The sequence below is a fragment of the Cricetulus griseus genome, chromosome 7 (assembly GCF_003668045.3).
Source record: "Cricetulus griseus strain 17A/GY chromosome 7, alternate assembly CriGri-PICRH-1.0, whole genome shotgun sequence".
Classification (NCBI taxonomy): Eukaryota; Metazoa; Chordata; class Mammalia; order Rodentia; family Cricetidae; genus Cricetulus; species Cricetulus griseus.
Genome location: NC_048600.1, coordinates 122838905 through 122864868, shown reverse-complemented (window position 1 = coordinate 122864868; position 25964 = coordinate 122838905). Strand labels below are relative to the sequence as shown.

The 25964-nt window shown below is 37.7% G+C and overlaps 1 protein-coding gene across 1 annotated transcript in view; it reads left to right on the top strand.

Moving 5' to 3' along the window:
- LOC100773221 (ATP-binding cassette sub-family A member 8-A) overlaps positions 1 to 25964 on the top strand; it is a 69663-nt gene that overhangs the window by 7120 nt on the left and 36579 nt on the right. The window contains exons 3-17 of the mRNA XM_035448162.1: positions 2165 to 2329; positions 5357 to 5460; positions 6117 to 6343; positions 10655 to 10796; positions 11515 to 11700; positions 12926 to 13067; positions 16254 to 16407; positions 17666 to 17724; positions 18318 to 18428; positions 19675 to 19850; positions 20309 to 20428; positions 20615 to 20753; positions 21246 to 21336; positions 21967 to 22106; positions 24794 to 24913. Coding sequence (XP_035304053.1) covers positions 2165 to 2329; positions 5357 to 5460; positions 6117 to 6343; positions 10655 to 10796; positions 11515 to 11700; positions 12926 to 13067; positions 16254 to 16407; positions 17666 to 17724; positions 18318 to 18428; positions 19675 to 19850; positions 20309 to 20428; positions 20615 to 20753; positions 21246 to 21336; positions 21967 to 22106; positions 24794 to 24913 — 2076 coding nt within the window. The remainder of the gene's footprint in view (positions 1 to 2164; positions 2330 to 5356; positions 5461 to 6116; positions 6344 to 10654; positions 10797 to 11514; positions 11701 to 12925; positions 13068 to 16253; positions 16408 to 17665; positions 17725 to 18317; positions 18429 to 19674; positions 19851 to 20308; positions 20429 to 20614; positions 20754 to 21245; positions 21337 to 21966; positions 22107 to 24793; positions 24914 to 25964) is intronic.

Sequence of the window (25964 nt, the reverse complement as noted above, 5' to 3'; positions counted from 1 at the left end):
CTACTCCCCAGGGAGGGTGAGGCCTTCCATGGGAGATCATTAAAGTATGTCACATCATTTGGGGCAAGGCCTAGCACCCCCCCACACCCCCGTATATCTAGGCTGAGAGAGTATCCCTCCCAGGGGAATGGGTTCCCAAACTCCATTCGTACACTAGGGATAAATACTGGTTCCACTGACAGGCCCCATAGACTGCCTAGGCCTCCTAACTGGCACCCACATTCAGGGGGCCTGATTCAGTCCTTTGCTGGTTCCCCAGCTGTCAGACTGGGGTCCATGAACTGCCACTTGCTCAGGTCACCTCTTTCTGTAGGTTTCCCCAGCATGGTCTTGACCCCTTTGCTCATCACTCCTCCCTCCCTACAACTGGATTCCAGGAGTTCAGCTCAGTGCTTAGCTGTGGGTCTCTGCTTCTGCTTCTATCAGCTACTGGATGAAGGCTCTAGGATGGCATATAAGGTAGTCATCAATCTTATTATAGGGGAAGGGCATTTAAGGTAGCCTCTGCCCTACTGCTTAGATTATTATTATTTGTTTTTTTCGAGACAGGGTTTCTCTGTGTAGCTTTGGAGCCTATCCTGGCACTCGCTCTGGAGACCAGGCTGGCCTCGAACTCACAGAGATCCGCCTGCCTCTGCCTCCCGAGTGCTGGGATTAAAGGCGTGCACCACCAATGCACAGCTTACTGCTTAGATTCTTAGTTGGGGTCATCCTTGTGGATCTCTGAACATTTTCCGTAGCGCCAGATCTCTCTTTAAACCTATGATGGCTCCCTCTATTAAGTTATCTCTCTTCTTGCTCTCCTCTTCCCCCAGCTCAATCTTCCTGATCCCTCATGTTCTCCTTCCCCCTCCTTTCTTCCTAACTCGCCCTCCCCTTTTCTTTCTCCTTTCTCTCCCTCCCCCCATGCTCCCAATTTGCTCAGGAGCTCTTGTCCCTTTCTCCTTCTTCTGGGGACCATGTATGTCTCTTTTAGGGTCTTCCTTGTTTCCTAGCTTCCCTGAAGGTGTGGGTTGTAGGCTGGTAATCCTTTGCTCTATGTCTAATATCCATAAATGAGTGAGTAATACCATGTTTGTCTTTCTGTGCCTGGATTACCTCAATCAGGATGGTTTCTTCTCGTTCCATCCATTTGCCTTGAATTTTAAGATTTCATTGTTTTTTTTTCCCCCGCTGAGTAGTACTCCACTGTGTAAATGTACTACATTTTCTTTATCCATTCTTCGGCTGAGAGGCATCTAGGTTTCTTCCAGGTTCTGGCTATTACAAATAATGCTACTATGAACATAGTTGAACAAATGTCCTTGAAGTATGAATGTGCATCCTTTGGGTATATGCCCAAATACTGAATTGCTGGATCTTGAGGTAGACGGATTCTCATTTTCCTGAGAAACTGTCATACTGATTTCCAAAATGGTTGTACAAGTTTACACTCCCACCAGGAATGGAGGAGTGTTTTCCTTTCTCCACATCCTCTCCAGCACAGATTTTCTTTTCAGATCCAATCTGTTTGATGTTCTGTAAGCTTCTTGTACCATTTAAGGCATCTCATTCTGTAAGTTAGGAAAATTCTCTTCTATGATTTTGTTAAGTATATTTTCTGGATTTTTGAGCTGGGATTCTTCTCCATCTTCTATTCCTGTTATTCTTAGATTTGGACTTTTCATAGTTTTCCAGATTTACTGGATGTTTTGTGTTAGGAGTTTTTTTTTCCTTAGAATTAACATTTTATTCAACTGATGACTCTATTTCTATTGTATCTTCAACACCTGAGATTCTCCCTTTTATCTCTTGTATTCTTATGGGGATACTTGCATCTGTAGTTCCTGTTTGCTTACCTAGATTTTTCATTTCCAGAATTCCCTCAGTTTGTGTTTTCTTTATTGTTTCTATTTTAATTTTCAGGTCTTGAATAGTTTCTTTCATCTGTTTGTTTTTTCCCTGGATTTCTAGGCATTTCTTAAGGGATTTATTGATTTTCTCCAGTTTTTCAGAATGGATTCTTATCACTCCAGAACCATAAGCTAAAATCAACTCTTTTCCTTGAGTTGACTTTGGTCATGGTGTTTTTATCACAGCAACAGAAAAGTAACTAATGCAGCTTCTCATATGTTTTGTTTATAGAAATTTACTTATAGTAATAATCTTTTCCTTTAAATTCCAGGAATAACAGTATTGGGTTTTCCAGATGAAGAAAATATGACAGAACTTGTTTCAAGTCGTTATCATGACGTAGTGAGGGTTATATTCACCAACACGTATTCCTATCATCTGAAGTTCCATACAGGAACAAGGATGCCATCCAAGAAGGAGCATGGGGACCACACAGGTAACTATGAAGCTCCTGAACTGCATGGCTTTCCACTCCTCTAATGTTATAAGAATATGTAGGGATATGTCATGCTAGTTTTGTTGTTTTGGACAACCTGGGAAAAGGGAACCCCAGCTAAAGAAGTGCTTCCCTTTGGGTATGTCTGTATCACACTTTCTTAACTGCTAATTGATGCAGGAGCAAGTCTTGCCTACTGTGGGTGATACCATCCCTAGGGAGGTGGACCTTAGGCTGTAAAGTAAATGTAACTGAACAAGGAAGGGAAAGCAAGCCAGTAAGCAGCATTGTCTCTGCTTCATACTCCTGCCTTGACTTCCCTTAATGATGTACTATAATCTATAACCTAAAATAAACACCATAATTCCTAAATTACTTTTGGTAAGTTTTAAGGGGGTTATCATAGCAACAGAAAGTAAACTTGAACATGATATTAATTAACTCAAACTAATAAACTTCAATAACAAAGACAAGGAACTGATAAGATAGCTTAGTTAGGAAGTACTTGCTGTGCTAGTGCGAGGATGGTAATTTGATGCCTAGAATCCATGTAAAACTCTTGGCATGGTGGTGCATGCTTGCAATTGCTGTGCTGAAGATGCAGAGACAGGTAGTTCCCTGGAAAACCAGGCTAGCCTAATTCAGTGAGTCCTAGGTCCTAGTGAGAGACCCTGTCTCAAAAGACATGGTGGGCTCCTCCCGAGAAACAACACTCAGGGCTGACTTTTGACCTTCACACACATGTACACATTAACTAATACTTCCCACCTCCAGCTATAACAAAGGTAAAGTTGACTCCTAGAATTAGACAAACAAAAAATGTTGCTCTCTCTCTCTCTCTCTCTCTCTCTCTCTCTCTCTCTCTCTCTCATAAACACACACACACACACACACACACACACACACACACACACACACACACACACACACACACAGGTGTGCCTGTTCATGCATGTTCGTCCTAAATTAAATGCACATGAAAAAGAAAATCACAGCAGCCAATAGCGAAAATGATTGGTAAAGATCAGTGTGTTGTGTTCATGTTTCCTGATGACATATGAGTTTAGCAGGTTTTTTTTTTCCCAAAAGGAAGCTTGAGCTTCAATGGCAAATTTAGGATAAATCAGATGGTCTCATGCTTGTGTCAGTTGGAGCTATGTCAGCAGGCTGGAACTTTCAGAAAGATACATCCTTAAAGGCAATGTAATGGGTTAGACCTGCAATACCAGCTCTCAAGAGGCTAAGATAGGAGCATGAGTATAATTTCAAAGCCAGCCTGGGAAGCCTACTTGTAGCTGGAGTTTCTTGTCCCGCCTTGTCCAACAGCCACTTTGCCCCAAATAAACAAAGACTTATATCAAGGATAAAATGTTTGACCGATAACTCATATATCTTATTGGCTAGCTCTCTGTTTATTATTAACCCATAACTACTAATCTATGTATTTCTACATGGCTTTATCTTACCAGAGAAGGCTCCAGAATGTTATTCCTTCAGCACCTACATGGTGACTCTCCCTGGTGGCTTCTCTCCCCAGAATTCTCCTAACCCTGCCTATACTTCCTGCCTGGTTACTGGCCAATCAGTGTTTTATTCATCAACCATTAAGAGAAACATATTTACAGAAAAACATCCCCCATCACCTACTAAGTTTTAGCTCAGTTTAGGCTACAGAATAAGATCCTTTCTTCAAAACTAAAAACCAAAACAAATGACAGCAACAAAAGATGTACCTTTCATCAATGGGAAGAGTGGAGGATGGATCATGTCGTTGAAGCAGAAAAAAGAAACAACAAGGAAACTTCTTTCTCTTGGGTTTGAGGAAATATTATGTTCTTCATTTGTTTGTTTGTTTGTTTGTTTGTTTTCTGTTCTTCTGTCATGTATTACATCCCCTCCCTTTCCTCCCCCAGCCCCTTTACCCAACTTCTCCCCCATATCCACTTCTCCTTGTTTCCCTTCAGAAAAGGGCAGAGACATCCCAGGGTTATCAACCAAACATGGCATACCAAATTACCATAAGATTAGACACATACCCTCATATCAAGGCTGGACAAGGCAACCCAGAAGGAGGAAAAGGGTTGTAAAAGTAGACAAAATAGTCAGAGATGGCCTCCACTCCCACTCTCAGGAGTCCCACAAAATCAACACAAGGTACTATAAAATATAGAGGACTTAGCTCAGACCTGTACAGGCTCCCTAATTGCCACTTCAGTCTGTGAGTCCTTATGAGCCCTGGTTAGTTGATTCTGTGGGCTGCATTCTCCTGGTTAGACTTTACCAGTGTGTGGGTTCATGTACAGATGTTTCTTCTGCCTGTATTTATGCCATTTTTAAGTCTACATGTGCTTTCATCATTTAAAGATATTTTGAAGTTAATATATTTTAGAACAAATTTCCTAATTTAATGATAGCTTATCTTGGATGAACTATAGGTAAAATTTCAATTTTGACTTTTCATTTTCAAAATAAACTTTCTTTAAAAAATTATCCAATTATTATTTTATTATGAGCTCCATTTGCCAATTATTTTGTTATATTCAGTTATATCACTAGAAAATACTTGACTACAAGTGGGGCCTTGGTCTTATTTTAGACTATGTTACTACATTTTGATAATCTTAAAACTTATTTTAAAACACTAATACAAGGATTGGGAATATAACTCACTGGTACAATGCTTGCCTAGCAAGTATAAGATTATCAATTTAATTCCCCCACACCAAACTTTCTAATAATGATAATAAATACAAAAGCAAGAAGAAGTTCAAAAATATGAACAATAGAGAAACAAGAAAATATAAAAACAATGTAATGACTAGGAAAACTTAGAAACAAGGAACACTTTCTAGAGTAGTTGGCTTTGTTACCCTCTCTTCAATAATTACTATCAATTATAAATTTGAGATTTTTTTTGGATTTTGTGGCAACAAATGTATTATTAGTACTGGAGGTTATTGTAAAATTTACTACTTGCAATACTTAGGGTCACATCCCATACTCATATTTTTTTCTTTGTTCTCAAAGCTCATTGTTCTACATATGAAGATAATATTAATTGTGGCATTTCACACTTCTGGACAGAGGGGTTTGTGGCTCTTCAAGCTGCCATTAATTCAGCCATCATAGAAGTGAGTGCAAAACGCTTGATGAAAAATAATTCTATTTAGTTTTGTGGATGTATAAGTAGATAACTATGTTTCTTCATTCTCTCACTTATTCAGTTACTCCTTTACTCAAATTTATTCATCTACTCTGTTTCCCCCAATAAAGTTCACCAAAGTTGCTATGTTACCAGTTGTAGTAGAACAATGTAGACAGCAACATCAACAGAATAAGATTTTTTTTTCTTCCAGGGAGTCAGTACTCTAAGGAAGCCAGAAATGTAATCACATAATTAGAACAGGAAGCATGTGTTGTAATGGAATTATAAACAGTGCTCTTGTCTGTAAAGAAGCACACAATTCCCAGCCTAGATGGAAGAATCCTTATTAAAATGATCCTCAGCTCTGAGTGATCAAGTAGGAATCATGTCTACCTTATATAACAGAAAAAGTTTTCCAAGAAAAATGAGCAACCAATGGTAGGCATGAAGTTGCTAAGATTCAGTCATGTGGGCTGCCCAGGATGAAAGATTTGACTCTAGAATCTAAATAACAGCAGAATATGTGAGTAGAAACTCAGGCTAACATCAGATCCAGACAAGTCAGTTACACATTCAGAGGAAACAGGATGTCATCTGTGTACCATTGTTGTGCATGTTCTGTTCACTGATATCTTTATTTAGGTCACAACAAATCACTCAGTGGTGGAGGAGATGATGTCAGTTACTGGAAAATACATGAAGATTGATACTTTCATTGGCCAAGGAGGAGTAGTGACTGATTCCTTCCTGGTTTTTTGTATTATTTGTTTTTCCCCACTTGCCTACTACATCTCAGCTGGTGTTACAAGAGAAAGGAAAAAGATGAAGGGCTTGATGACAGTGATGGGTCTTCAAGATTCTGCATTCTGGTGAGTCGGTGGAGGGGCTCAGAAAAAGTGCACCTCTGGGGAGAAACATCCTTCACAAGGGTACTGTAGCTCAGCTGGCAGAGTGCTTGCCTTGTGTGCAGAAAGCCTGGACTTTGATCCACAGCAGCATATATACTGGGTCTGGTGGCACATCGCTATAATCTCAGCTTTTGGGAGGGAGAGGAAGAAGGAGCAGACGTCCAAGATGATTATTGGCCATATATGGAGTTCAAGGTTAACCCTAGGTACATGACACTATTTCAAGCATAACCCTTCCAAACTCTCCATCAATATTAAAATGTAAATCTTTCTTGCCTTCATTTCTTCTGAATTATGTGGGCTATCTGATATGATACTTCACAGAAAAAGGGTGAACTTAGCCACATTTAACTCTGAGTTGAACAATGAGTTACATGTTTGCCATTGAATGATATTTCAGATATTGCACAACCAGTATCTCCTGCTTTCAGATTCATGAGAAACCAGAACTTCTAATATTTGATGAAATGCTTGCTGTAGAGGTTTGTAACAATAACTCTTTCTGCCAGCTGCCTGAGTTCTACCGCTACCTTAGGGCCCCCAAATAGCACACAGAGATTTATATTAGTTACAATGCTGCTGGCCAATGACTAGGATTTCTTATTTGCTAGTTCTGTCTTAAGTATCAACCATAACCTTTAATCTATATATTTTATAAAGACATCATATTGAGGACGCCAGCAGCATGCGTCCTCTCTTCCTGGGATCACATGGTGACCATCTCTACTACATTTCCCAGAATCCTCCTTCTTTCCTAGTCCTGCCTATCTTGCTTCCCTATTGGCCAACAGTGCTTTATTGATCAACCAATAAGACAAACATATACATAGAAGGACCTCCCCCATCAGAGGTGTTGTTGTTAGACAAATAAGCAACTTATTTGATCTCTTAAATGGGATGCTATGCTAAAAGCATTATGCAAAAAATCAATCATAGAGCTGAATATATTAAATGTTAGCTTTAACCAAGGGAAACAGACGTGCAAGAAAAATATCAGTGTTTACTTATGTCTCACTTCCTTCCCAGTGGTTGTGTTGTAATGGGAAAACTGCATAAATCAGTGAGCTTCAGTTTCTGCTTTTGCAAAAGTGGGGGATAATATCCAACCATACCACCCTCGGACACTTGTTGACATGATTAACTATGCTCATTCTTTTTTAAAAAATTATTTTCTTATTTTATGTGTATGGGTGTCTTGATTGCATGCATGTCTGTGCAGATATTTGTGTCACCGCATGGGTGTGGGAATCAAATTTGGGTCATCTACAGAAGCAGTCCGGGTTCTTAACCACTGAGCCACATTTCTGGTCCCTAGGGTCATTCTTATAAAACACTAGCCTACACTTTGAAAAGTATTTGGTAATCAGTAGATGCTAAATATTAACATGTGTTTTGGCAGTTAGGGTTATGACCTGTGTGTGAAATAGCATAAAACTTAGAGTTGAAAGCCCAAGTTTTCTATTCTTCAATTACCTTAAAGTGACATAGTCTCCTTTGGTCATGGGTATGTCAGAATCATGTCATGGCAAATGCATTATTTAATTCATACTATTAAAAAGTGGTATTCTTTATTTCTGGAATAGAAAGTAGACACTGCTCACTCTTTCCTGTAGACTTTCCCTTATTAGTATTGTGCATAAATGTTGTGTATTTATCATAGCTAATAAAACGGTAGTTATTAGTGACTAGAGAGCACATTTAAACTAGGGCTCACTCTGTGTTGCACAGTGAAATGATTGTCAGCAAATTGGTACTGCCCTATGTCTATAGCTCAAGTAGCATGGATTCTGATTTTACTCTCCCAAAACTGTTTTGTGTTCCATTTTGTTCAACTTTAGTCTCTCCCTGAACTCCTGGGAATCACTGGCTATTTTAATCTCTATAGTTTGCTTATTTTCTTTTTTCCATTTATTTTACATACCAATCACAGGTTCCCCCCCACACTCCCTCCTCCCACCTTCCCTCTCACCCACCGTCATCCATTCCTCCTCCATCTCCACTCAGATGGGCTAAGGCCTCCGGTGGGAATCAACAAGCATGCCGTACCAAGCTGAGGCAGGACCGAGTCCTCCCTGCTGCATTAAGGCTGAACAAGGCATCCCACCATAACAAATAGGTTCCAAAGAGCCAGCTCATGCATCAGGAACAAGTCCTGGTCCCACTGCTATGGGCCCCACAAAAGACCAAGCTATATAATTGTGACTGAGATGCAGAAGTCCTAGGTCAGTTCCATGCTGACTCCTTAGCTGTCCATTCAGAGTCTGTGAGCTCCCACAAGTTCAGGTCACCTGTTTCTGCAGGTTTCCTCATCATGATCTTGACCACCCCCCATCTTTCTCATACAACCCCTCCACCCTCTCTTCAACTAGACCCCCAGAGCTTAGCCCAGTGCTTGGCTGTGGATCTCTGCATCTGCTTCCATCAGGTACTGGATGGAGGTTCTATGATGACAACTAGGGCAGTCACCAATCTGATTACAAGGGAAGGCCAGTTCAGTAACCCTCCCCACTATTGTTAGGAGTCTTAGCTGGGGTCATCCTTGTGGGTTCCCGGGAGTCTCCCTCACTAACCCCACAATGGCTTTCCCATCAGTTTCCGACTCCATCCTGCCACAACTCAACCTTCCTGATCCCTCATGCTCTCATCCTCTCCCACCCCCAGTTTACCCAGGACATTCCATAGACTTCCTCTTCCCAGGAAGATCCATTCATCTCTCTTAGGGTCCTCCTTGTTTGTTACCTAGCTTCTCTGAGGTTGATAATTGTAGCCTGGTTATCCTTTGCTTTATATCTAATATCCACCTCTCAGTGAGGACATACCGTTTTGTTTTATTTTTGTTTTGTTTTGGGGAGTTTTTTAGAGAATGACCAGGAAAATGGTAAATAGTTGAGATGAAGATATAGCTTAAAATTTATATTTTTAGCCTGACAAAATTAATTTACAATGCAGAAATAGGAATTGCATGTATAATTAGGGGCAGGAAACATTTGTCTTATTATCAAGCTCCTACAAGTTAGCATCCATCTGTCTCTGAGATCAGAGGAAGTAAATGAATCAGGTCTTTTTTTGTAGGATTCTGCTTTGTAAATCTAGAGAAACAATAGTAACTGTCCTAAGGGCATTAGAAGCTGTAAGTCAGTAAATGATAATGTAGATAAAGTAGGAAATGCAATAGGAATTATCAACAATAATAAAACTCATTGTTAATTTCTTACCACTATAATAATACATTCACATAGTATTGTTTACTGGTCATTAAGCTTCATGTGTTAGTGTATGTGTGTGTTCTCGTGGGTGTACGCATATATGTGCATGTGTGGTGGCCAGAAATCAAGTTCTAGCATCATTCCTTAGTTATTTTCCATCTTATTGAGATAGAGTCTTTCATTGGCCTGAGATTCATTGATTAGATTTGATTGGCTAACTAGAGATATATCTGTGATCTTTTGTCACAGGGAATCTGCCTGCCTTATTTTCCCCAGTTCTGAGATTACAAGCATTCACCACTGTGCACAGATGTTTATTTACTTATTTATTTATTTATTTATTTATTTATTTATATTGTTGTTTGTTTTGTTTTGTAGATTCTGGGAATTAAACTCAAGTCTTCATGTTTCTATGCCAAGCACTTTATCTACCAAGCTAGAGCCCTATATCCCTTATCAGCATTTGCTATAAGCATTTTAAGACCATAATTTGTCAGAAAGTATTAATAAAGAAAAGGAAAATGGATAAAGGAAAGAGATAATAATAATAATAATAATAATAATAATAATAATAATAATAATAATAATAATATGAACCCCCAAACCATTCTATCTTAAATAATATATTATGACTGGTATTAATGTGTATAGAACAGTTGGTGTCACTATAAGGAGAAAGAAGAACTTTATTGGAAGCATATTAGGGAAAAGAAGAAAGTATAGAATTAGGCATTCTTATTTCCATATTAAAGCCATGAAAAGAAAGTTCAATCAGAGAACCTTTTCATAGGATAAAGAGACTCTTCAAATTCACCAAGACACTCACTCATCCACACCTGACAGATGGAACAGACTGTCAATGTGCATGAGATTTGTCTTCAGTCTTTGTATCACTTAAGTATAAGACTATTTACATCCCCAGATTATTCTGCTTATATATTTTAGAAGATCCAATGGAGTCTGGTGAGTGAGCAGGGGGCTGAAAGAATGGTGATACAAGAATCTAGAGTAGGGCCCCTTTTCCATCTAACTATGAAGCACTAATAGAATTTTGTTTTTATATCAGGCTGTCCTGGGGTTTGCTCTATGGTGCCATCATCTTTGTTGTGAGCCTTCTCTTGACATTTATTATAAAATTGGTTCAGTTTGTCATTTTGACTGGATTCATGGCGATCTTCAGCCTCTTTTTCTTCTATGGCTTATCTTTGGTGAGTTGCTGAATAAAATCTCTGTCTAGTTTTCAGTCTAAGAAACAAAGTTGGTACCAATTAGGTGATTTTTGTATATACCTATTTTCTATTTGCGTGAGACATTCTGTAGATAAATACTATTGATATACTTCCTCTTCCCAGGAAGATCCATTCATCTCTCTTAGGGTCCTCCTTGTTTGTTACCTAGCTTCTCTGAGGTTGATAATTGTAGCCTGGTTATCCTTTGCTTTATATCTAATATCTGCCTATGAGTGAGGACATACCGTGTTTGCAAGTTGGGATCTGTAAAATGGTTTTGTTTTATTTTTGTTTTTGTTTTGGGGAGTTTTTTAGAGAATGACCAGGAAAATGGTAAATAGTTGAGATGAAGATATAGCTTAAAATTTATATTTTTAGCCTGACAAAATTAATTTACAATGCAGAAATAGGAATTGCATGTATAATTAGGGGCAGGAAACGTTTGTCTTATTATACAAGTTAGCATCCATCTGTCTCTGAGATCAGAGGAAGTAAATGAATCAGGTCTTTTTTTGTAGGATTCTGCTTTGTAAATCTAGAAAAATAATAGTAACTGTCCTAAGGGCATGTTCTTTGTAATTCTAACTTTCTGTAAAATTTGTAGAGAAAACTGTAATTCTATACAAGAAATCCTTTGTTTTGTTATGGTTATAACTCTTAGATAAACACACACCAACTGGGTCTTCTCTTGTTGTAGATTTCTTTGTCTTTCTTAATGAGTGTCTTACTAAGGAAGTCTTTCCTCACCGACTTTGTGGTGTTCTTTCTCACTGTCTTCTGCGGAAGCCTGGGATTTGCAGCATTGTACAGAATCCTTCCTGGGTCCTTGGAATGGGTTTTAAGTTTGCTCAGCCCCTTTGCCTTTATGCTTGGAATGGCCCAGGTGAGTGGGAAGCCAGTTAGTTTATTAATGATGTTTCTGAAATATCTTTTCTCCTTGGAACTCAATAGTCTATAGTCTTTGCTACATAGCCTTTTTAACACTGTAGTTCAATGGACTATACTTGTGAGATTTCAGAGAACTCTAAAGCCAGAGTCATTTTCTCCTAGAAAATAAGTTCTTTTTATGTGAAAAAGAAGAATGGACTCATAGCTCAACAGTATATAGTGTTAAGTCACTCTCCAAAGTTTATGTTATTAAATTGAGTTTGAATTGATGTATCCCAGTTAACCATCTTATTTAATTTTAAAAGGATGTGTGGTTTAATTCTGAGTCAATAAGACAAGCAAAATAAAATGAAAATTAATCTCAAGCATTGACCAGGAAGTCCCTTTTTCATTCTCAGGTATTTTTTTATTCTCCTTCTCTACTTAGTTCTTAAGCTGAAGAGACCAGCTCTTTCCCTCAGATATGGAGTTATTTAATCTCCATTATGATGTGATGATAAGAATTACTGTAACTAATACATAATATATAATGCTGATTCTCTTGAAAATTATGGATCAGTCTGATTTTTTTCTCTTATTAAAAATGTGTTTTTATTTCTCTTTCTCCTCCCTCCCCCCCATCATGTGTGTGCATGTGTGTGCCCGCTCATGCAGCGCACGCGCCATACTCACCAGTGTGCAGGTACCTGCAGAGGCCAACAGAGGGTGCTAAAGTTACAGGTGGTTGTGAGCCCCCCATTTTGTGTTCTGGGAACTGAACATGAATCCTCTGCAAGAGCAGCAAGTGCTCTTGACCACTCAAGCAACTATGCAAACCCTTTCAGTCATTTTTCCTACTAACTTTGCTTAAACATGAAATGCATTATCATTAGTTTTTTACTGTCATGCAACATCTCCCAGAGCATTTTTTTCTTGTTCCCATTCCCAATTAGCAAGCTCTTACATGACCGGCACTCTTTCACTAAGCTCTCCTTCTACCTAAGGTGTGTCTCATTTGGAACACAACATCCACTGTACTAAACACACTTGATACATTGCATTATGCTTTTCCTATATCCTTGTTTTTTCAGTCAAAAATCTGTAAACTTGTCAATCAAACAATTTAACTTTGTCTTTCAGAGATCTGGCAAAAGGTAACAGTTACAGCCCATGAAATAACTAAGCTGTTTTTAAGAAGTGATTATTTGCCTTTGACTTACTGGGCTATTTTTAATTTCCAGCTCTTACACTTGGATTATGATGTGAATTCTAATGCAGACCCAACGGGCAACCCAAATGTAATCATTGCCACAATTTTCATGTTGTTCTTTGATAGTGTCTTCTACCTGGTATTGACATTTTACTTTGAAAAGGTTTTACCAAGTAAGTATTTCCATGATAAGACTTAATAGCACGTTTGTAATCCCATTTCTTTTTATTAATCATGCATTTTATATACAATTAACTACTTAATTAAAATTTTGTGGTTAATTCATTAATTAAAAATTTGAGATTTTAAAAACATGCCCTTCAAATGCATCACCCACATCTCAAGAACATGTCCATTTACAGGAAGACAATGGGCATAGTCTACCACTCAGGAAGAATGGCTCTTTTATCTCCCTTGCAATTTATCAACTCAGAACTAAAATCAGAATTTTGTGCATGTGGAATATGTAGTAATTTAGGATAGTATATAGTCAGTTTCTCTTTATCTGTCTCTTCCTACTTTCCACAATTTAGGACTTTTTGTTCCTAAATGTTTGTAGTTGCTGACAGATCAGTGTTTCTACTCTCTTTCTGCATATCTGAGCCATGTAATAAGCTTTCTCATTTAACTGACAAATAAACATGTATTTATTACCTATAATATGAAACATATTATGTTTTGAAACATAGCTACATTGTGATTTACTCAGTAGAGCTAATCAATGTATATGTATTACCTCACATTACTTGTTTTTGTGGTGACCTACTATATGAAATTTTCAAGAGTCCAATACACTGTTACTAACTACAGTACCATGTTCTGAGATCTCTTGAACTTAATACTCCCTTTTTGATGAAATTGTATGGGTTTTGGTCAAAATCTCCCAAGTCTTACCCTGCCATTTTAGCCCCTGTGATCACCATTCTACCCTAAGTTTATGAATTCAACTCTTTATTTCCACATAGATCAGATCAGATGACACTTTTTCTACTGTGTCATCATTTAACAATAGTGTAGTTCACCCATGTCATTAGGGGTATAAAGTAAGACCAACCCCGCTCAAGCTAAGATGCTCTGACTCAAATAGTTGAGAGCAGTGCCAGGGCAACCTGTACTTTCAAGGTTGGTCAAGGTGGACATAGTATGCAGCCATCCTACAATATTTAATCACATCTAAAGGACATTTATAATTGTATTTCCCTTCAATTTATTAATCCATATGAGCTTCTCAAAGGCTATGATTTTGGTCTTGTTGGCTGATTGAACTCAAACACCCTGAGAGGACTTCATATACCCTGGGACTTAGTAAACCCCTGTAAAAGGTCCTTCCTTTGCTTCTGTCTAATGTGCCTTCTCTACCTGAGAGCAGAGACTTTTTCCTATGTGCATTTCCTATGCAAGGCTCAGTGGCCAGTGCTCTATCCCAGAGAAATCACAGGGAAACACGAAGAAAAGGTGAATCAGTGAAAAGCAGCAACAGAGGAATTTTCTTTTTTAGTTAATAGTTGACTTCCTAATTTTGAGAGAATCATGCATACATGGTAATTGTCTTTGTTGACTTTTCCAAAGTTTATTGAATAATATTTTACTCGATTTATTATCTTTGTTAACATGTGTATATGTAGAAGATGAATATTTTGAATATATATTCTTGGTTATGTTTATGTATGTAAGTATAAATATATATATATATATGTATATATATATATATATATATGTTTTATTTCCAGTACTGATTAAACAAAATACTTGAGAGAAGGAAAATATTACTTATCAAATGCATAATCTAAGTAATATTGATCTTAGGCAAATTTCCTTAAGAAATGTTTTGAATATTTTTTCTATGCTTTAATGTTAACTTTGCCTTTATTGTTAAATTGCAAAAGTCCTTGTTTGGGGAACAAATTTTAGTCTTTATTTCTGATGTACTCTTATTTCAGGTGGCTTAAAATTGTTGATCTTTCATTCCCTTTCTGTTTATAGAAAGATCTTACTGGACTTTTAGTCCCTAAAGATTGCTTATTCTTTGACTTTCCCTCCTAGTGTTTTAGTTGACAAAATCTATCATATATCCCTTTGTCTTCATAGTAGTAGCATCTTAGGCAAATGACTTCTCTGCAAATTAAGTATAGAGTTAAATGTTCTTTATTTTAGTTTTTGGCCAAAACCTTGGGCAATATGTGATATAATTCATTTTTTCTTAAAACTCAACTTAAACATTTTTTAAATTTAATTTGAAATATGTGCTTTTCCAATTTTTACTCAACAACATTTTATATTGCTTTGATATATTTCCACCTGTATATCTTATGCTCACACTAGTCTTTATTTTGCCTTCATGTTTTTGCTGGGTGCAGAGCTCTAAGCTAGCAGGTTTGTTTTTATTTCAATAATATAAATTTGCTGTTTTTAATGTAATTCAAACTAATGACATCAGCATCTTCTGGCTTGCATGGCCCCTAACAGGAAATGTCTGTTCATTCTTATCTTAATTTCCTTTGTAATGTCTATTTTGTTTTTGGCGTTTTTTAAGAATTTTATCTTTTCTTTTTGTTGTTTTTAAACCTAATTTTGAAATGCATTTTTTGTGTATATGTCTGTATACACTTGTATGCACATGTACATGCTCATATTTAGACTTCCTTAAGCTTTTTAATTTTAGGACCATAATTTTCATAAATTCTGGAAAAAATAGGAAATTATTTAATTTTCTTTACATTCTCTGTTCTTTTATGAATCCCTTTTGCATGAGTATTAGACCAATTGAGATTATCTCATGGCTATCTCACTGGTTATACTTTTAGTTTTATTTTTCTTATCCCAAACAAGTTGACATGATAAGAGGAACTAGTAGGTAAATTAAATTTACTCTGATTGTAGGAATTAGGTTCACCTACCCTTCATATTGTTGGGATTGATGTGTGGTGCCCTTTTCCACTCTTTCTTATGGCCCATCACTTAATTTTGTTCAGTTATGTTGTCTTTCTTTAAAATGTTCATTTAGTAATTATAATTATTTAATTGACTGTGTAAACTCATACTGTATTTGTATAGGTAAGTAGTAATTTCTCATCCATTTAGTGACTATATCATAACTCATAATATATTTGGATTTGCATTTTGGATAGCCCAAGATTAGAAAAATTGTTCATTTTTTCATGACATTTTTTCTTCATTTTTCCTCAAATTTTCATTGCTCATGTAGTTAATTTTATACCTTCATATTTTTCTTTAATATTCCCAATGTCAAAACACTGTAAAAGAGTGTTTGCTTGTGTTGAACTGTATTCACATTTAGAGGTGAAGATGGGATTTTAGAACAGTAGCTGACCCCATGTGTAATTACACTGTTTCAATAGGTGAATATGGACAACGACACTCACCCTTGTTTTTCCTGAAGCCGTCATTTTGGTCACAGCAAAATCAAGTCCTTGACTATGAAATTGACTCTGAGTTTCTTGATGACTCATTTGAACCTGTGTCTTCAGACTTCCATGGGCAAGAAGCCATCAGGTGAGATCTCAGGTGTGGCTGATGACAGCCAGATCAGGGCAATGCTGTCCTCAGTCTAAAGCCTGCTCCAGTCACACAGTTAAGCCATGCAATCCCTCCTTTGAGTCCTTCACAGTGGTCTGACCTAACCTCATCCACGTTGCCTATAATTTCCTGTACTGTATTCTGATTCTTTTAAAAACTATAACACACTTCTTTTAGTGACACAATTCAGCAAAACTCCTCACTGCCTGTCACTTACTGCTTCTATTCGCTCCTCTCAATATTTCTTCTTTTATGCCTTCATTGTTTCAACAAAGAAGACAAAGGAAAAGGAATGAATCAAGTGACAAGACTGGAGACAAACAGGAAATCGGCACAACATGCCTTTCAGTCAGGCAGGCACACCTGCACTCTGCCTTACAATAAAGTACCTGTTTCATGGAGTGGTAGTTGCATTTGTTTCAAATAGGGAAGAAATCCTCAAGGTCTTTATGTTTGCAACTCTTACTTAAAAAACATTTTTGATTTATTCTTCGAGAATTTTATGAATATATATATATATACATACATATATATATATACATATATATGTAGTGTATTTTAATCATATCCAGCACCCCACTAGCCACTTCCAACTCCCCCTGCTTCCTCTAACATGCCCTCCTCCCATGGACTACTCTGTCAGCATGCTTCGTGAAACACTTTGTTAGTCTTCAAACTAACTGCAATGTGTTGTACTGTTAGTATTCCTTTCAGAACAGGAAAGCAGAATTTTGGGGGGTAATTGTATTTGTCAGTTATTAAATAAAGTGCAATGATAGCTAGTAGCTTCTGATATTGCTCATGACAGTTCTTGTCATTCTCTACTGCCTGACTGACCTGAAGAGATTCTGGGATTCTTGATGTCGTCACCTCTAACATCTCTATATTGCTTCGTTTCCTGCTCAGCCTTGTTGTGTTAGCTGTCTTGTTGTATCCTTATCTAGCTTCCCCACCACTAGCTGTGGTTCAGGAATAATGCTCACGATCAAGAACAACGTTCAAGCCTCAGCCCACACCAAAACAAGCAGCGTGTCTTCCAAGCGAACTCAAGCACTGGTCAATTTTTAAAACATTAAAGTACCATTGCCGTCTAACCACAGCTAAATGAAGTCCACATGCTTTCCCTCATATTCTTGCAACCCAAATTTACCCAGATCCTTCAACCAAACTCAGAGCTAGATAAGAAAGAGCACTATGGCCTTTTAAACAATACACTTCTTGCTGTCTTCCCCAGAATCAGAAATCTTACAAAAGAATACACAGAAAGGTCTAAGCGCACAGAGGCTTTGGCAGGTGAGTAATGAAGATACAGAAAATCTTGACCTTTTAGTCAGTTGACTTTCTCTCTGTGAGCAGTTCTGGACTTTGTAAACAGGTGTTGATTCTCATGTTGTTGTTTTTGCTCCCCTCCTAACTGAACTAACATTGCCATGCTGTATAATTTTTGGAATCACATGAGAGATGTAGACCGGTAGGAAACTTAACGACATTTTTGTCTACCACTTCTAGTTCACTATGACAATCAGATGATCTTCTTTAATATTGTATGTACATTTGTGAAGGGAGGAAGCAATCTTTTTTGGCTCATAGGACTTTCAGTCAGATAATAGCATTATTGATTTGTTTCAAATTTAAGAAACATCAAATGGTTATAATGTGCCAAGGTGTTGCTATTGAATCTATGTATGTACAAAGTTTCCATTTCACTAAAACTGTGAATTTCAGTGTTTTGAAAGTGAAAAACAGGGCATTAGTTTTGATTTAATAAATGGATGAATGTATACTTCATAAATTTTAGCCACATACTATAAATGCATAGGCACGATATGAGCCCTGCTTTAAACCCACATTTGTGATTTTAAACCTTCATGCCATTTCCCTTACAGATCTGTCATTGGACATATATAAAGGTCAGATCACTGCAATCCTTGGTCACAGTGGAGCTGGGAAATCAACACTGTTAAACATCCTTAGTGGGCTGTGTGCTCCCACCAAAGGTAGGAGACTTTCTTCAAGATTGACAAATGGATCTTCGGTGCTTTTGTTAGACAGCTGAGGGTTAAGTAAAGAGAGATAATTAAACTCATAGAGATTGACAGTTTTTATTTAATTTGTTTTTCATTTTACATACCAACCCCAGTTCTCCCTTGCTTCACTTTTCCCCCCTTCCCCCTTCCCACCCACCCCTCATCAACTACTCAGAGAGGGTAAGTCCTCCCTTGGGGAGTCAACAAAGTCTGGCATACCAAGTTGAGGCAGGGCCAAGACCCTGCCCGCTGTATCAAAGCTTAGCAAGTTATCCCACCATAGGGAATGGGATCCAAAAGTTAGTTCATGTACCCAGGAAAAGTCCTGCTCCTACTACCAGCTGCCCATCACAGGCCAAGCCACATAACTGTCACTGCATCTGCTTCCATCAATTACCCAGCAGCAAAAGCAGCGACATCTTGAGATTTGCAGGCTAGAAATTGACATTTAAGATATATTATTCTTTTATAAAAGTGTATATGATATTAACTGAACTGTACAGAATTTTAGTATTTAAGAATATTCAAATTTTCATAGAATTCACACTGATTCAATAGATATTTATCACCTATATCGATCACATTTTTATGTATAGATAAATTACTCTCAAAACCCAGAAACATTTAAAATATCATCATGTATTATTTGTCATGATTAGATGGGTTGACTTAAAAGGTCTCCCAATCCTACTGTTTGATTGTAACTTATTGCCTAGAATGGTGTTACCTATGCATCTGAGATTTTAGCCACAATGTTCTCTCTCTCCTCATCTCTGTCTCTTTGTTATTCTATCTCTGTGTCTATCTCTCATCTCCCCTGCCTATGTGTCTCTCTCTAGTTGTCTCTCTGTCTCTGTATCTCTCTCATCTCTGGAAAACTTCTAGGGCTGAGGTTCTAAGGCTTCTGAGCAGCAAGAGAGAATCATTCCATGCTCTCTTTCACTATTATTGACTCTCATTGCATTGCTCAAAGCAAGTTACATACATAGCTAAGAGGTTAGAGAAATTGACTTCTTTTCTTGATGGTAAAAGATAGGATGTCCCATATTCTCAAATACAGGTGAGATAGAACACTAAAATGAAACTTGGAATAGACAAATCACCAGGAGTAAGATAAAATCACATATCTAATTTTATTTTGTAAAGTTTTTTAGGTTATTGTAAGGTAAAGATGCTGTTTTATCTTGATGATGTCTTTTGAAACCCCTATTTATAGGTTGGGTCACTATCTACAATAACAAACTCTCAGAAAAGACAGACTTGGAAAGTATCATCAAGCTCACTGGAGTTTGTCCACAATGCAATGTGCAATTTGATTTCCTCACTGTACGGGAAAATCTCAGGCTGTTTGCTAAGATAAAAGGGATTCGAAAGCATGAGGTGGATAATGAGGTACATGATATGCTAAGGCTAACATAGAAATTCCAAATGTTACTAAATTAATGTTTGATCCACTTTACTTTGATTTTGGTTGCATTAAGTTGCCTACATGCAAATCAATGTATTAAAGATGGCTTCAAAAATATAGGAATAACAAACATTTATGTGTAACCTGTGAAATTGTCTTAGATCATTGAATATATTCCTTTAATCTTAAAAAAGTATGAGATAAGTAATGTGATCTTCTTCATCTTCAAATGAGATTGAATTATGAAGAGGTAGATAATTCCCCCCAACTCATATATCAAGTAAACATGGAGTTATATGAAACCCAAGCAGATATTACTACTTATTACAAACCATTACACTTTACTGTATAACGTCAAAAGTCTTAAAAGGAATACTAGTTATAGCTTAAATGTTTTTTTTTTTTTTGTGTGTGTGTGTGTGTGTGGTGCGTGTTTGTGTAGGTACAAAGAGTTTTGATGGAATTGGAAATGAAAAATATTCAGGATACCCTCGCTCAAAACCTAAGTGGTGGACAGAAGAGAAAACTGACTTTTGGAATCGCCATTTTAGGAGACCCTCAGGTAAGTCAATGAAGTTTCATAAATAAAGTCAAAAAGTCCATGTGGAAACAGCCTTCTACGAAGGTACTGTGATGGAGGTGATATGGTAGAGTCGTGGGTGCTATAGCAAGTAACCAAGTGTATGCCTAGCCTGTGTTGCCTGCTTCTGTAGTCAGTGAAAATTCTTTCATTTGATCCCTCCTCTAGATTTTCCTACTGGACGAGCCCACTGCTGGGCTGGATCCCTTCACAAGGCACCGAGTGTGGAATCTCCTGAAGGAGCGCAAAGCAGGCAGGGTGGTCCTCTTTAGCACTCAGTTCATGGATGAGGCTGACATTCTGGCTGGTAATTGCTGACTTCCTTAAGCATCAGGATGAAGACTTAGGGCTGAAAATCTTGAATTATTTTCTTGCTGTTTTTATGTTGCTGGATGCGATGACCCAGGTCTTTCTGACAAAGGGTATGAGCTGTCTGTATCCCTTCATGTTCTACAGCACTGTGATGACACACAGCATGGCTTTCTTAGGAGGTTTACTAATTTCAAGATAAATGGCATTCAGTTGAATGTCATAATTTAATAAATCAACTTGAAATGTTTGTGCAGGACCAGCTAAAATACATGTTAATGTTTATCTATATCATAAATTTCCATGTAATTCATTCTGTTCAGGTGTTTGACACATAAATAATCTACATAATCATCAGAGATGATGGTGGGTTTTTCTAACCATAATTGCTTCTGACTTTTAAAGTTGTATAAACTCTTATACAGTTCACTATTCTTCATATTTTTTCTAAAATAGATGATATCTCCTTTCTTGGCTTCTTCCTTTTCAGACAGGAAAGTGTTCATCTCCAAGGGGAAGCTAAAGTGTGCGGGCTCATCTCTGTTCCTGAAGAAGAAGTGGGGGATTGGTTATCACTTAAGGTAGGCCTTCTAGGGACAGGTGGGGGTAGATGAGAACTGGGCTAGAGCAAAAGAGGAGAAGGGACATGGGGATCTGAAAGGATGAGCAGGGGTGACTACAATCAGCACACATTGTAGACGTGTCTGAAATTTTCAAAGAATTAATACAAACAGATTTTAATATAAAATTATATGTGTATAAGTGTATGTATGTGTGCGTGCACGTGTGTGTGTGTGTGTGTGTGTGTGTGTGTGTGTGTGTGTGTGTAGGAAGAAGTAAAGAGTGGGAGAACGGGAACGTTTGGCATATAAGATGCATGGCATATTGTAGAGGAACTATGAGAAAATATAGGATAGATGTAGTTAAATGTCTACACTATTTGGTTCTTCTAAAGTCCTACAACTTTCTCAACCCTGACAAGATTCTTTTTAAAAATCTTTCCTGTCAGTAACCTAGAATATTAATATTGTCTCTTAACTAAAATCCTAGTTAATTTATAGTATATTTGCATTAACTGATTTACCTCTTTATTTCAAGTTTGCATGACTTGCTTTTTACATTGAATTTATAAGTGCTCTTTTCTGGTTATTTTTGAATGTTGGAGACTACTTGAAATAACATATTCCATTTTTTTAAAAAAAAAATAACAGCTTGCAGCTGAATGAAACATGTGTGCCTGAGAGAATAACGTCGCTCATCAAACAACATATCCCTGATTCCAAATTGTCAGCAGAAAGTGAAGGAAAACTGAGTTACATATTACCACTAGAAAGAACAAATAAATTTCCAGGTAATTCATGATCCATGAGCTGTAAAATGAAACCCATGGTCACAGTGAACAACATGGAGCATCAGGTTGATATGTATGTAGTACAAGCATTTCTGGTGACACGTCACTCAGAGATAAAAAGCTGGATACAATGACTGTCACACTTTCCACACAGGAAACAAGTAGACAGAGTGAATTATTCAGCAAAAGTCACTGTCGTGAAGGTGAGTTCTGCCTCCAACCCCGGCTTCTGAGGAGGGAGGACCTGTTGAATCCTTTGGTCATTGTTTCAAACCTTTCCCCCATTTCCTGACTCCTCACAATGGTGGTGCCAAGTGCAGGTTCACAGTAGCAGTGTCTTTTTCATACTGGCTAGAATGTCCCTCATTGTTGCTTTCATCTTGAAAACCGAGTTGTATGTATCTTACCAGACAGTAGAAAGTAAAACACAACTTGCCACAGGTAAGAAAAATAAAAGAACAAAGACAATAAGTAACAATAAAAAATGGGAGTTTATCAAAACCTTCAAGTAATACATGCATGAGTCTATGAGAGAGAAGTACCTGAGTTATCATGGAATAAGCTGACAGCCAGCAGAGCTGAAGATGATTGTACAGTCAGTGCGACATGTGGACTGTTCTATAAATATTCAGGAGTAAGTATACCCTGGAGAGATTGTAACATAATGCCCAAGGACTTTTAAGTAAGTCTCTTGTTTGTTTGTCATAGTTTTTCAGTACCCTTGATGGATTACAGAAATATGATAGCATTCATAAATCTGCAATGAACATAGTGACTTAAAACTTTTGTCTTCACTTACTGGCTAAATGTCCCATTTTTGTGGTTATTTTTTTCTTGGCATGAATTTAGAAAATAGCCTTGTTGTCAGGCCAGTGCATGAAACAGAATAATTGTGTTTGTTTTTCAGGGCATTTGTCCCAGATCATTAGGGACTGTGAAAGCCCATGTTAAGTAAATAAGACCAGAAAGAATTTATATATATATATATATATGTGTGTGTGTGTGTGTGTGTGTGTGTGTGTGTGTGTGTGTGTGTGTGTGTGTGTGTGTGTGTGTCTTAGTTACTGTTCTGTTGTGTAAAGGGTTACCATGGCCATAGCAATTTTATGAAAGAAAGCATTTAGTAGTTGGGGGCTTGTTTACAGTTTCAGAGGGTTAATTCATGACCATCATTGTGGGAAGCATGGTAGCAGGCTGGCATGGTGCTGGATCAGTAATTGAGAGTGCTACATCCTGATCCTAAGGCAGAGGCAAAGAAAAGCCTGGTCCTGGTGTGGGCTTTTGAAACCTCAAAATCCCCCTCTAATGACACACTTCCCTCAACAAGTACATACTTATTCCAACAAGGACACACATCTTAATCCTCAAACAGTTTCAAAACTTGTTACTAAGTGTTCAAATATATGAATCTACAGGGGCCATTCTCATTCAAACCATTACAGGCAGATAAATTAATAAGCATGGAAACTCTAATATATACTTTGTTATGAAAATATAAAGCTTTAGAATCATGAGGATGTGTTAAGTGAACTATAATCATTCCACTTAAAAGGATTGTGTAGTCTAGAAAACAACAGAACATCAGATAGAGTGAGACCTGGCAGTCAGTGCTTACTAACCACTGAAGTCTATGGCAGCCCCTCAGCCAGCAGCTGTTAATTGCCAATAGCATCTCAGGGAAAGGTGACATCTCATGAGCATCTTTCCATTCATGAATCAACATTGAAGGGCCTAACCTTGTACAGGTCTTGTGCAGGTAGTCAGAGCTGCTGTATTTTCATGATTGCAAAAGCCATGTCATATCCAGAAAACAGTCTCATAGCTCTCCTCCCATCCTCCAGCTCTCCTATTCTTTCTGCTTCCTCTCTTGTGATGCTCTCTGGGCCTGAGAGGGGGAGATAAAGATAGATGCCTGCATTTAGAGCTGAGCTTGTACATGAACTCAACCTCAGAACTTTGACAAGCGGCAACCCGTGTTGAGTCTCTGCATTAAGCATCACTTACCATGAAAAGAAACTTCTCTAAAGCTCCCTTCCACTCGCATTTTATTTACTTTATGTGTGTTGGAGAGGGAAGCATGCATGCCAGTTTGAGTGTAGTTGAGGACAACTTCTGGGAGTGTTCTCACCTTCTGCCTGATGGGCTCCAGGAAGTAAAATAAGGTCACCTGGCTTGGTAACAAGTGCCTTTACCGTCTAAGTCATGCCTCCCGCTCCAGTTCCATCCATTTTTCTGGAATTTTCATAATTTTGGTTTTCTTTGTGGCTGAATAGAAAGAATTCTATTGCATGCATGCACCACATTTTTATTATCAATTTCTAGACCTCTGAGCTTATTTCATTCCTATCTATTGAGAAAGATTGGCAATGAACATTGATGTGTTAGTGTCTCTGTAATAGTACATATATGTTGTTTCTGTTTTGTTTGTTTCTTTGTTCATTGATTTGGTTGGTTTTCTGTTGTCCTTTGTTCGTTTTGGTTTTGTTTTTAGCTTTTTGGGAAATCTCCACATTGATTTCCATAGTTGTTGAACCAAATTATATTCTCCTCAGCAGTGAAAAGAAACTCAACGTTCCCCACATCCTGTAGTTTTTGATGATCTCCTTTCTGACTGAGATGAGGTAGAATGTCAAAGCAGTTTCATTTGATTTCCCTGATGACAACATTTGAAAAACTTTGTTTGTTAGATCTTTGTAGGGACCTTGAGAGATGCCCAGACCTGGGAATTGAGAACTGTGGTGTTTCTATAACGACATTGAGTGAGGTGTTCCTGAAACTGGAAGGAAAATCAACAATTGACCAGTCAGGTAGGTAAAAAGAATGAAAGCCATCACACTGTGTCCATTTCAACAGTTACGTTGCATGCTGTTGTTCTTTGAGGTTCTGTAGAAGTGAGGAAATTCATTGCCGTCCTTGCCATCACTACCATAGGTGTACCTCACCTGGGATGTACTATTTGATCCCAGCCATGACTGACAAGATCTTCCCAAGTGTATCCTAGATTCCCTATCCTGTGTTCATCAAATGCTTTCTTGAAAACTGCTATATTAAAGGAATGATCCATTTAAACTTTGGACATGTATTACTTGTATTACTTGATACATATGAATAAATTACTTTTTCCCTTTTTTATTTAAATTGGAAACAAGCTTCATTTACATGTCAATCCCAGTTCCCTCTCCCTCCCCTCTTCCCCTGCCCTATCCCATCCCCTTTCTGCTCCCCAGGGAGGGTGAGGCCTTCCATGGGGATCTTCAAAGTCTGTCAAATCATTGGGAGCAGGTCCTAGACCCTCCCCTGTATGTCTAGGCTGAGAGAGTTCTATGTGGAATGGGTTCCCAAAGTCCATTCATGTACTAGGGATAAATACTGATCCACTACCAGAGGCCCAAGAAAATCAACAAAATAGACAAACCTTTAGTCAAACTTACCAAATAGCAGAGAGTCAACATGCAAATTAACAAAATCAGAAATAAATTACTTTTTAAAAAGATTTATTTCATTTTCAACTGTGTGTGTGTGTGTGTGTGTGTGTGTGTGTGTGTGTGTGGTTTCTGTGGAGGCCAGAGGCATAGGATACCCTGAAGCTGGAGTTTTAGGTAGCCCTGAGCTGCCAACATGGGTGCTAAAAAACAAAATTCAGGACCCCAGGAAGAGCAGTATTAACCAATGAGCCATCTTTCTAGCTCCAATAGGAATACATTCCTAATACAGGAAGCTTAAGACATTCAACAGTATGATCAACAATGGATATAGTTTGAAGAAAAGAAGTAAATTTGAAGATAACTTTCCTTGGACTTTACTAATTAAAATCCACCCTTGGTTTCATTGAAAACAATTTGGAGTCAACAAAGCAAA